General features: G+C 35.4%; 1 protein-coding gene across 1 annotated transcript in view; it reads left to right on the forward strand.

The window, feature by feature from the left end:
- Nucleotides 1-3,615: 3,615 nt before the first annotated feature.
- Nucleotides 3,616-12,975, forward strand: part of EYA1 (EYA transcriptional coactivator and phosphatase 1) — a 178,046-nt gene continuing 168,686 nt past the window's right edge. The window contains exons 1-3 of the mRNA XM_046013512.1: nucleotides 3,616-3,914; nucleotides 9,071-9,120; nucleotides 10,667-10,794. Coding sequence (XP_045869468.1) covers nucleotides 10,671-10,794 — 124 coding nt within the window. The 5' untranslated portion in view covers nucleotides 3,616-3,914; nucleotides 9,071-9,120; nucleotides 10,667-10,670. The remainder of the gene's footprint in view (nucleotides 3,915-9,070; nucleotides 9,121-10,666; nucleotides 10,795-12,975) is intronic.

Genomic DNA, 12,975 nt, shown 5'->3' on the forward strand with positions numbered 1-12,975 from the left:
TGAACCACGAGAAGAGAGAGTCCTTTGGAAGCAGGGGACCAGAAGTACAATACTCAATCTGCCATTCCACTTCAAACCATGAGAACTGCAAAATGTTGATCTTATTGATCAGATATTACTAATTTTACCGATGTGGAAGAAAGAATAATTAGGATTTTGCTTTTGAAGAGAAAATGCTGTCCTTTACATGCTAATTATGTTTTTGCAACTACTATACCATTATGCATGAGCAATAATCTGCTAGGAATGGTAGAAACAGAGGTAAGAGATGGTTGACATCAGGCCAAGTAATAGCGTGCATCCTTAATTGTAAAATTATTAAAAGGTACCCACAAAGAGAAGAGAAATAACTTCTGAGTACATTTTTTATTGAGAACTCTACAATTACTCACAATCTTTATTATTGTTACAAGAAGGAATAAAGGAAAGGAACATTTGCATTTAATCATTTGTTTTCTGTGTTCATATATTTTATTTGATTAATCAACTGTTTACTTATGTAGTATTAAAAAAGTTCAAAGTTACCTTTTCGATTGTTCTAATAAATTCCTTATATCTGCCCTAGAATTTTTCTTTTTAAATTATGGACATTTGTTTATTTCTTTATTTAAAATTCTGTTAATTGGAAAGCACTAACAACTTCTGTCAAAATTGCAGACTTCTCTATAACCAGGCACATATCTAGGCAACAGCTTGTTCTATAAGATAAAACCTGTTTGGAGATACAGTGGATGAAAGACCCTGTCTCTTTGACAGTATTCAAACACTTTGATTCAGTTGCCTATTTCAAGTGTTTTCCTTTTCCTGATAAAATTATATATTTGTTTTTTGCTTTAGTGAAGAAAAGGCATATTAGAAATCTCTATACTCCTATTGATATATTTGCGCTGAAATTTCTTCAGGAAATACCAGGAGGTAATGCTTTCTACTATTACCTGTCTTTACTTCTGGTAAATTTTCAGCAAATGTTTCTAATTGCTGTTGTAGTGTGTATGACTTTATTTAAGGGATACCTTTGTCCTTAAAATACATGGATAAGTTATATAATTATAGTTAGTGAAAACTTAGAAATAGGAAGTTAGCAGTATACTACAAACTGGATCCTATTAGCAATGACTTACATATTGGCTATTTATCAGAGAATAACTTATTTTTGGTGTAAGTTGTATGGTGATTATTGCATAGTTGATAATCAGGAGTAGTAACCAGACAAAATTTATGGATAAGCATGTGATTGTTTTTAATCCATCTAATTTTGCTTTAGGAGAAGGAAACCATTTAGAATTGGTGTATATGCACATGGATATTTCTTTTAGCCAATGACTAAGCTCTTTGTTACATAATTATAAAGCATGACCTGAATCATATTAGTGGTCATATTACCTTCATCATGCTTTTCATAATTTTCCCCATAATTACATGCATCATTTCTTTAATGGTATCTTGTTTGGTTATATAAATAAAAATAATTGAATTTCAATATAAAAACTAATGTAATATGATAAATTTGATTATAATATAGGCAAGTAATTTATATATAAAAGTCAGATACTTTACATGATATTCCTGCTGTTCTAACCTCATAGAGTTTGTGTCTCCTGGATTTGCAAATACAATCTCTCGTGGATCAGAAAAGTATTATTTTAGCCTTTCGTATCTAACAAGTTTCAAACTATGGGAAGCATGAGTACAATAGCTTAACATAGGGTTTCAAACAGGGTTGAACCAACCAGCACCTCAGACTTTTATTTTATGAATCTTAGACATAAATATGATAGCAAAAGCAGTTACTATGTGGGTGCCTGACATCACAGATTAAAGTAATGTAACATTACATTACATTTCACAGCACTAGAAACCTCCATTATGCGCTGTATTTTATTTTCCACATATATACTTTACTATATTGAATAACTGATACTTCTGTTTGAGAAAGTGCTGTAGGTGGTAATGTAATTCCATTTCTGCTGCATATATGAACAGATCCAATAGCAATCAACTGATTTTTGACCCAGCTTCCCAAATATGGCAGATGACTAACCCATGATTCCTTGCTGGTATCATACAAAATGAAATCCTAGGTGAGTTTGCAGTTTAAGCTGACTCTTAGGTTTGACAAAGCTTTCTCTTCTGAGGAATTTAGATTGGCATCCTTTCAGGGGGGAGAGAGGGAGAAAGTCCATACTGAATTTTGTTCATTAGAAGCTTTTTGTTTTGGTTGCATGGGAATGGTGCTTTCATTTACAAATTAGCAAAGAAAAGGTAAGACTGTGTGTGTCGGTTTTATTAGTTCATGATCTGGAAAGGTATCATAAAATCATAAGAATTTACTGTGATTTTTAAAATATTCTTTCATACCAAAGCAAGAGCCTTAAAAAAAAAAGATGCTTTTTATTATGAATAAAGTAATCGAATACATAGAATAGTATTCTCAGTAATGGTGAAATAGTTTGAAAGAAAATCCAATGGGTTTAAGGATTTTAATTTAGAGTACAAGACTGGTTATGATAAGTGAGTAGTATCAAAATAAACATTTGCCTTTGAACTTTGGTATGGAGCTGGCAAATTAAAATATAATAGGCACATCAGTGATACCTTCCTTAAATATTTGAAATCAATATAACGGTTGTCGTTGAGCTAATACCCACAGTTATTATTTGCCTAAAACATGATAGTAAGTAAGCATTTTAAACTGAAGCTGTAATTTCATCCTAATATGAATAGGTCGAGTCCCTAGATAAGTGTTATGGATTATATATAGATTGTGAATTTAGTTAAAAAAATTTTAAGAGAACAAAGCGTAAAGAAAAAGTTCTAGATAAAATAAATCTTTTCCCAAAAATGACTGTAAAATTTTAACACTGAAATATTATATCCCCCCCCCCCAAAATTGTTTCTGTAAAACTAGCCATTCTAGAAATCACTGCAGAATCATCATCCGGGCTTTCATTGTTAAACTGATAATAGTTTACACGTTTGCTTGTTCTCTCTTTACCTACTTAATATATAAATGGCCATTCTCTCTCTCTCGCTCTCTCTTCTTTAATTTTTCCCAGACCTGCTAGTTGGTACATTCGGGGGGGGGGGGGAGAAAAGAAAAGAGTTGACTCCCCAAGTTTCAGGGCCTGAAAAACGTTTTGGAAAAGTATAAAAGATAACGTGTAACTACTCCCCAAAGCTCGTAATTGGTAGCTGCTGTAGCAGGAGACGTGTGTTGACAGTGTCTCAGAGAACTTATTCTCACAGCTGTTTATTCAGATAGCATGGGGCGCGTTCATTTACATAATAAATTTTTTTTTAAGCAGCAAGGTTGAGTCAGACGGAGCAGGGCTCCTTTCAATTGTTGCATTTAAACCAATAAGGTTAGAACAAGAGAATAGCTGTGGTTCGCGTTGCAAAAACAAAAAAAGCCCCGAGGCTCCACGGGCAGACCTACAAGGCTGCGCAAACAAATCGAGGGATGAGATTCTGCTGTTTCTTTGTCTAGGGTTCTCAGATGCTATCTGCCGCTGCTGTTTGGTGGGGAAAGAGCGCAGGGCTCAAAGCGGTTCCTAAACAGAACGGTGGGAGCTGATGGCTCCGAGTTTGGGGCGAGGTAGAAACTCTCCAGTGCCACTTCCGACTTTAAGCCTTCCTGTTGCCGTCCACTGTGGCGGTTTGCTTTCTGGGGAACGCGTTTTTGCTCAGTCGCTCGGCAGCCCGAGCCTGCAGCAGCGGCCAGGCGGCTGTCCCCGCGGCCGGGCTTCCCCCTCCCGAGGCGCCCCGCTCCCAGCAGCGCCGGGCTCCGCTGGGAGCTCCTAAAAGCCCTCACGCGTCCTTACCCAGGAGCCAATCTGCATAAGGAATGGAGGTCTGCTAAACCAGAAAATTCGAAGGAGCCCATTAAACTGGTGGATGCAGCGGATGTAAGCGCTGTAAGTACGAGCTGACTGTTTGAAAAATTGTAGCGACTGACAACAGCTGTCCTGTGGGCAGAGCCCAAGATAACAGGAGCGCTTTTAGTATTGTTTGGATTTGTTTTAAAATAAAAACATGAGGGCATGGGCACGGTTATGACACTTTGTACGTAGTGCTTGACCAGCCACAGGGTGCCATCATAAAAGTATAGTTCTTAACCCCCAAATTAGCTGAGCGATTAGCATCATTAAGAGATAATTACAAATTAATTGTTAGCAATTACTGTTGTGATCGATATAAATATAACACAGGGCTATATTCTTGTAGGGAGATTACTTCATATCTCTCCTGTATTGCACAAACCTCCAATATTGTTGTGATATTGAATAAAGCAATAAAGGTGTGTAAATAATGTGCATTGCAACACAGATAACTTTTCCTCTGCACCTTTGGTTGATAGGAGAAAATGAGGAAAGAATTAACATTTTGAAAGGACAGCAGGTAACAAAAATCAATTGATACCACTTTTTAAGGGAGGAAATCCTTTGGCTTCAATAAACAAATTTCCCCAACGTTATATTAAACAGATTCATCTTCAAAAGGTGAAATAATAAACATTTGCTAAGTTAATATACTTTTCAATTATTGACACTTTATATGACTTGAATGGACCTGGAAATTTAAAAACAAGATTCTTAAACTTTTGAATGACCATTTAAAATATTTGTCATTTAAAATCAGTATATTGCTAATGACTCATGGGTTTATATTTCTTGGGAGGAGTTTTTGAACACATTTAAGTAGCTTTTGCAGGAATTCAATAAATTCAGACCTGTCATTGAATTTAGACAAGTGTTTTTATGTTGCATTTCTTAAAATGACAAGGGGTACAAAAAGTCAGCAGTTAAGCCCAAAGTGTAGTTTTATGGGGTTTGGGTGGGTTTTTGTTTTTTTTTTTCTAATGTGTCTTTCAGAGTAGGTTTTGTTTTAGGCTTCTGTGAGTTTTTTCGCCCACCGTTTGGAGGTTTGAGGACATGTATTTATGAATAGTCATGCTTTTTTGCATTATCAAATATTTGATACTTGACTTTCTTGCTGCTTGAGTTCTCCTAAGGCCCAGAGTGTTTAGTAAATGAGCAAACAGCCATGGGTTTTCAATCCTGAAAAATTCTTCGCGGTGACAGACAGAGAAGCCTAATTGAGCCACTGTTCAGTTTTAGAGTGCCAAAAGGAAGTCAACTGCTCTGTGAGTTTCGTAGACATGATAAATGATTTTCTCAAAAGAAAATTTCCATTTGAATGCGAAAATTCATATTAGAATACATTGGGAAAAGCAGAAACACTTGCAGTGAGAATAAAATCCCTTCCATTTAATCAGATAGCAAAAGTATTTCATTCAACATTCTGAATGAATGCAAATTTTGAAAACAAATCTTTTAAAGCTATAGTGGCACCGGTGTCCTTTAAAGGCTTGTTTTTGTTTTCACGGGGAATCGATTTTTGTCATTTTCTTCAAACGAGGAAGTTTGAAATACAGCATCTTAGGTTGAAATCAGTCATAGTATTGGAGCCTTCATTTTAGAGAGTCTTTGATAAAGAAGGAAATGAGTGTTAGCATTTAAAAGACATCTACCTCTTCCTAGAACTCATTTCGATTTTCGGTTCAGGTTTTTATTACAGCATTGACACCATAGTAAGAAATACTGGTTGAGGAAAATTTTAGCAGAAATATGTTCTAATTAAAAAGCAGATTTATGCCTAAGGCTCAGTCTTATAAAATACATTCTGATTAGAAAATTGCCATTGTCTTTCAAATTTGGGAGTCCTCAGGTTGATCTGTGGTTGGGCAAAACCAGCTTGCCTGCCAACTCTATTTATTTAGATAAGTTCAGTACTTTCACTTTGAAAATTTCTTTTTAGTTTTTGGGGGAAAAAGTTTTAAATTATAGTCATTTTATAAAAATTGCTTCTAGCAAGCAAAAAAGCCTATGGAAAACCCATAATTTAGACAAGTACCTACATTTTATTTGCTCTGTGCTGCTGAGATTTAGAATCTCTTTCCATTTACAGTTTACTTTTCACAGAACATTATTAACTTTTTGGCTTCATACATGATCTTCTGTCAGATGCTTTTGATTTGTAATTTAGCAAAGTATAATAAACAGTGCAAAAGTCATGAATTTTGCTCGGCATCCTGAGCTCTGTGGTAGGGAAAATGTGATAAAATGTGTACCTTAAGTCTTGTTTGATGATCTCTCAAAGCAAGTTTGCCTTCTGGAAATAATTTCTGGGGTTGAAGAGCATGGTATTAACAGATTTAATGTGGCTATTCAATGGATTGGCGAAGTACTATGTGAGGTTTAACAAAATGAGAGAGACAAATTGAACATCAACAAAAGTTCCATCTGTGAAGAATTAGAAATTTAATTAGAAAAAAGGCAAGCTTAAAAGACCTCATTAACTAATCAGAAGTCAAAGTTACTAATTTAGAATTCTTGAATTTAAATTCTACGAAGTTCTGCTATCTTTTTTTTTTCTCTTTGTATTTTTGCAATTCTCAGTATGCTGCTGTGGGTAGTCTATACAAAGAGTTTTAAAAAGCATTAAAATGAAGTAACTCTATTGTAATAGAAGATGATTATTTGTGATGTTATGGGAAATATTTTTGTACTCATAGGAACATTTGAATTAAAAATACCAGATTAGAAGAAGACAAGAAACATATTAAGTTTATGGATGTGAAGCAGAAAATGTGAGTTTGCTGAATGTCTAATAGCATTTTTCTGAAAACCATGAAATAATTTTTTTTCTCTTTTTGAATGGGAATATGTCTAGTTAATGATTTTTGAAACACTCTTGCTTTTAGACCTTTAAAACACAGAAACTTCCAAAGATAGTGTCAAACATAAGAGAAAATCAGCACCAATCAGAAATAGGTGTTCTTTTCAGATAAGTCATTATTAAGAGTATGTTTCCTTACTGGACTGTAATCTTGTACTACACATAAAAAACTAAAAGCATGTGAAGTGTAGCATTTTGTAAACTGTAACTAATTTTGCTCACATCTGTGTCTAATTGTTGTCTGCATTCGCATTCTTGAGAGTAGATTTATTTTTCCTGGACCACGATGTGGATTCAGCTGACCAGCCTAAGTGAGGATTAGTTGTTTTAAAGTTATTTTGATTAAAGAGTCATTTTTAAATACAGTAACACACAACACATGGTTTAAATAATCCTTGAGACACAAAAGAATATATCTGAAGTATACTTAATGAAATGAAGATCATGGATATGGGCTTTCAAAAATTGTAGTGTATGAAAGTACAGTAGAGACTGAGGCCAGCGTTAAAAAAAAACATGTTGTTGTGCAAATGCATTTTTTTCAGTGAGAAAACGTGTTAGAATAATTCTTAATTTTTTTAAGCTTTATTTTGAAGTTTGACTGAAGACCTTATTTTGAAGTTCATTTTTAAGTTGGACTTTGAGGTTTAATTAATGATAGCTAAGCCACAAATATAAGTATAATCAAACTTTCAAAGTATACAACGAAACTATAATTATATTTCCAACATTATACTATCTAGCCAATGTTAAAATAGGAATGCATTTTAACGTTTAACAGAAAGTGTGTTTTACATACTCTTTCCCATAATTGGGCCAAGAGAGTTCTTAAAACTGAGTTAGTTCTCACCTATAATTTATTCCAGGTGTATAAAAGCAGGAAAGGGGGGGAAAAAAGGAAATTTATCCTTGAGGTAGATTGCTGTAGTTTCTAAAGGAAAACATTTAATCTTGCGTGAGAACATTAAGCAAAAACTACGGACGCCTGCTATCACAAAATGACATATCTGCAGGCATTAAAATTGCATTTTCACTTAATACTCAGGCGTCTCTTATTTTTCGTCCTGCACATATTCTAGAAACACAGACCTAGAAATTTCACAGAGCCTTACACCAAGATATTTAGACTCTAACAATGCGTTGTTCTTGCCAGAAAGGTAGAATTTCTTAATTTCATAAATCATAATTAAAAAATAACAGGACTCCATAGCAGATACTCGGTTGGATCACTTTGATGCCATTTGAGATGCTTCGGTTCTCATCTTTGTTCTGTAGCCCTAATTGATGTCAGTTCAGGTTGAATGAAAATGCACATCAAAGATTTGGAGTTCTGAGCCATTTGAAGCATTTTTCAGAATGCTCTTTCCTGGGAGGCGTTAGCCCAAGCTTGCAAACCAGCAGCCCACCCTCACCTGAGCTTCTCACCTGCTGGTAGCTTGCGCTGCCTCTGGAGGAAGGGCAGGGACTAGCAAAGCCTGCACTTTAACTTAGTTGATTCATCTGGAGACAAAAGGCACCAAAACGCTGGCTAACTGGGACATTGACTTGATTATTAAGCCATCCATTCTCTTTGTTGGTTTGAAGGACAAAATTAAGCGGAAAGCTAAACTGCTTTTTCTGTTTCAGCAGGCAATGGCAAATAAGCATTCACTGATATATATATTTTTTTCTCAAACTTGCATGAGTAAATGAGTACACGGCTCAGTGATGTGATTTGGGGGTCTGAAAACTTGCCTTTGCCAATTTTGGTCAATCCAGCATCACCCGAAAGTCGCCCAGAAGCCGTTTCAGTAAATGTTAAATGGCAAATAGTAAATATAGGAGAAAACCATCATGATAAGGATAAGAAACTGTCAGGAGTCAAAAGGGTGGGCGGGAACTCTGTTTCAGCTGGTGATAGCAGAAGATGAAAGATCTTCTGAGGATGCTGGAGGATTAATTCTTGAACTGCTGTGAAACACACTCATTTTGCTAATAGCTATTTTTCCCCCCCAAGCACCTTTTCCAAGCTGCCTGGGCAAGGCTGCTTTGCATGTTGATTGGGGGAGGGGTAATCCCGTTTGCAGCTGTCATAGGCCAGTGATGAATCACTATCCCGTCATTTGGCTGCCTTCCCCCCTGACAAGGGGAGGAGGAGGGTAGACCTGCAGGAGGAAACAACAGTGGAGACCTCAACTTAAAGACAATATGCCTTTCACTGCTGCAGTATCCTCCTTTTTCTCTTTTGGTTAAAAGAGAGCATTGTCGTTTTCAGCCATGTGTTCTGTGTAATTAAGAGCTGACAGTGAAGCAGAGTTAACAACAGCTTCTAATTTCTTACCCCTGATCACAGGTGCAAACATCTCAAACCAGTTCAGATGTTGCTGTTTCCTCAAGTTGCAGGTAAGGATATTTGACATTTTTGGAGATTACCTTTCTGTGACCCATATCTATTTTTGTCTAGCATTTCTTCATTATTTCTATTAATAGCAACAGCCTCTGTTGGAAATTACTTAACAATTTGTGTGTGTGTGCGCTTGTAAAAAAATTTTAAGTATGTAGAAAGGGAATAGGAGCCTGGGTTTGAAAATGATTATGGGCTATAGTTTCTGGTGTTAGGTAAACTGTGAATGTGTAATGTGAATTAGGAGAGGAAAGTTGGATTGTAAGACATTTCTAGTTTGGATTTAGAAGATTTGGGGAAGCAAAAGCTCACTTTAGAAGTTACATGGTTCATATTCAGCTGTTTTTAAAACTATTTACAGTAAGTTGAAGTGCAGCCTTTAAATTAAAATAACTAGCTTTTATTGATCTGGTTGGGGGGGCAGAAACAGTTTTCACTTTAGTGGAACATTAATACCACCTTTTTTTTTTTTTTTTTTTAAGAAAAACCCAGAAGTTTAAAATAAAGCGAATGGGCCTTAGATTTTTTTTTTAATTGCAGAAGGGTATCTAGGTGTGTTTTGAGTCACTTGAAATAAGCCCCCTCCTTTCTATTAATAGAATATTAAATATAAATGGCTAATCCTGCAACTGTGACCATGAGGAGTGGTGACCATGAGGAGTGGTTTCTATACCACAACCTTATAGACTAGTAACTACTGAGCCTGAGAACTTTGATGGGGGAGGATTTAACTGTTTTTATAAAACGGTAAGAATGCAAAATTGCAGCATTGAAGTAGAATTGTTGTTTCCCTGAATAAGTGACAGCTGAGGTATTCCAAGTGCTAATGCTCGCAGGGACTCACTGTATGTTGGCCTTATCCCTTTTCAATTGGGCACGCTGTATGTAATCCACAAAGCAAACAAGTGAGCCGACATCATAATGTTTTAATGCTGCATTTGTTTCAAGGGAAACAGAGGAACAATTAAGCAGTTTGCCAGAGTAAACACATGCATCAGGACTATCTCTTTCCCTGTCACTACACTATAAGCTTCAAGTGTTTTATTTGGTTTGGAGACCCATTAAATTACAATTGGGTGGTAAATTTAAGAGAGTACCTAGTGCTAATTTATTAGATGGAACAGATTCCATAGAAAAGTGATTTTTTTTCCTATTATACCCATTTACATATTTATCTTTTACAAAAATAATGCTTTTTTTTCAATAGAAAAAGAAAAGTATGACTGCATTTTTTTTCCTTTGAAAATTAAAATAGATGCAGTTGTCTCATTGTGATTTGATGAGCTGGATAAGAAAAAAAAAAGATTTTCAAAGTGCCATGTGAATGTTTGGTTGGATATGTAAGGCAAATGACACCTTTGGGCACCACATGTTATGAAAGCATGACTGAAGTTAAAATGTAAGATGAACTATCTGGAGTCTAAGAAAATAGATACAAAGGGACTTTTGTGTGCATGGGTTTCAGAGGTGTCAAGTCGTTAGCACATTAAATAGTAGTGTTATGAATTTGGTACATCTGTCACACGGAAGGCTTCTTGTCTTTAGGTCTATGGAAATGCAGGATCTAACCAGCCCGCATAGCCGTCTGAGTGGTAGTAGTGAACCCCCCAGTGGTCCCAAACTCGATAACTCTCATAGAAATAGTAATTCCATGACTCCCAATGGCACCGAAGGTGAGTGTCTGCCTTCTCCCTGTTTACCTTGCGCCTTGTTTCTTCATCAGTATATGCTTTGTTATTAGGTGGTTATGATTTCAGTTGTCAAACCCATGAAGCTACCGTTCTAGTTCCCCTTCACGTAATTTGACTTGTGAGTCGGTATTCATCCTCAGGAGGTGCAGAGGACTAAATTATTATAACACAGGCTGGTTTGATTTGGCACAAGTGCGTATGTATTGTATCTATACATATGATACGCATGTGTGCACAACATTTCTAACCTTTGAGTGTTTTTTAGCTCCTTGTTGATCATTCTCCAGAGCACAGTATCAATTTGCATTGTTTTACTCTATGAGCAATGAAAATTTGGAAATATTTCCTTTATTTTACTTTCCCTCTTGTTACTAAATACAGTAAAATTTGCTTGACTGTAACATTGGACTGGATTGTTTCTAAATACCAGTAAAATTGTGTGCCTGATGTTCTTGTGGCTATGACCATTAAAATATAAATAAGTAAAAGAAAACTTGAAATTTATTTAAAGATTAAATAGTACACATTAAACATAGTACTGTTAACAATTATCTTGTATATTGACACATATGAATATGTAAATTTTATGCAGATACCTATTTTAGTCCATATACTCCTAAGTCTAAACATGTAAGCAAGCCTATCCCTATGTATTGTTAGCTGTTATGCACATTTCTTTAGGTACTATGTATAATTTTAGAACTTCAGCATATGGAAAGATATGTTACATATTATATTGTATTTATTTCTAATTTAGCTTATTGAAAAATTTCTTCACAGATATTTGTGCTTACTCCTTACTAAGCCTCAGAGCATAAGTTTCACTAGAAGTTCAAGGAATTATCCATGTTAGACTCCTATCCGTAAACAAAACCCTTAGCCATCATTTTCCAATCACCATGGTGATCTTTTATCACAGTTCTTAAAAAATAAAACGAAATGCCATATAATTGTTTGCGATATTCCAATGTTTACTGGTGAGGCCTTTTGAAATTAGTAATATTATGAAATTTCGGGTAATAGGAAAAATATAAAGTAAGTTGTTTCTCATATTAGACATCTTCATTTTTATACTGACCATGATTATTTTTAACATGTAAATATCTGTTTTTTCTCTTTGAGTAACTACATTCATTACCAGTGTTTATGAAAAATGGTCACTGTCATCTTCTACCCGAGTAGAAACTCTGCTAATCTAGCAAAAAAAAAAAAATCTCTGGATAAGGTGGCTTCTCATATGAAACTCTTTCCATTTTGATAGGTGATCAAAAAGAAATTGGAATGGTTTTTAGGAAAGCAGTTCTGGTATCTAAGTAGATTTTATAGAGCCAATAAAAAAAATCAAGGAGTCCTTTATTCTCTCCTTTGGAATCTGGCTTCAGGTAGAAGCCTGGCTGCTGCCCTGTGTCGGGGTGTGTGCAGCTCCCTAGGCTAATGGGCCCCGCGCCAGTGTTCTCACGCAGGTAGTTGCTGACAGGAGGGTCAGAGGGGGCCATGGGTGCAAACCTTCTGTAGTCATTCTCCTCACTGAGAAGTCCAAAGAAGAAAATCATTTAAAGGAACTTAATAAATAAAGAAGACTGATTAAATCATTTTTGCACTAAGCATACATTTTGCATGGAACCATATTATATAGGAGTAGCAGTAATTACAAAATAATAATAGTTAATTTATGTATGAAGAAATGAAATGGGGATAAGGCAGTTTCATTCTGTCATCATTTACTGGCAAATCGTCTCCTACAGAATAAGAACCACATAATATTGAAACAGACTATATGTTGGGGACTGCCCCCTAGGAAGGCCTTGTGTGGATGATGTGTGACTTGTTTTTTAAAGGCATGTGAAGTGGTTGGATTATTTCTAAAAGTTTACATTTAATGGCTTGTTGTCAGGTCCATATTCAAGAATGTGTATCTTACACAATTTTTGCATAACCAAAATAGTTCAAAAGAATACAATATTTTAGATAACTGTGGAATCTGCTCAGCCAGGCAATCTGGCAAATAGAAACTACTTACTTATCAAAAAAAAAAATAATCTCAGGTCTTGGGAATGAATTTTTCAGACAAATGCAGTAACTCATCTCACTTTGTTTGTAGCCTTCATTCCTAGGTGTACTTTGCAAAGGTTATGGTAGAGAGGGAAGTTGAAGATATCAATA

The sequence above is a fragment of the Meles meles genome, chromosome 1 (genome assembly GCF_922984935.1).
Source record: "Meles meles chromosome 1, mMelMel3.1 paternal haplotype, whole genome shotgun sequence".
Classification (NCBI taxonomy): domain Eukaryota; kingdom Metazoa; phylum Chordata; class Mammalia; order Carnivora; family Mustelidae; genus Meles; species Meles meles.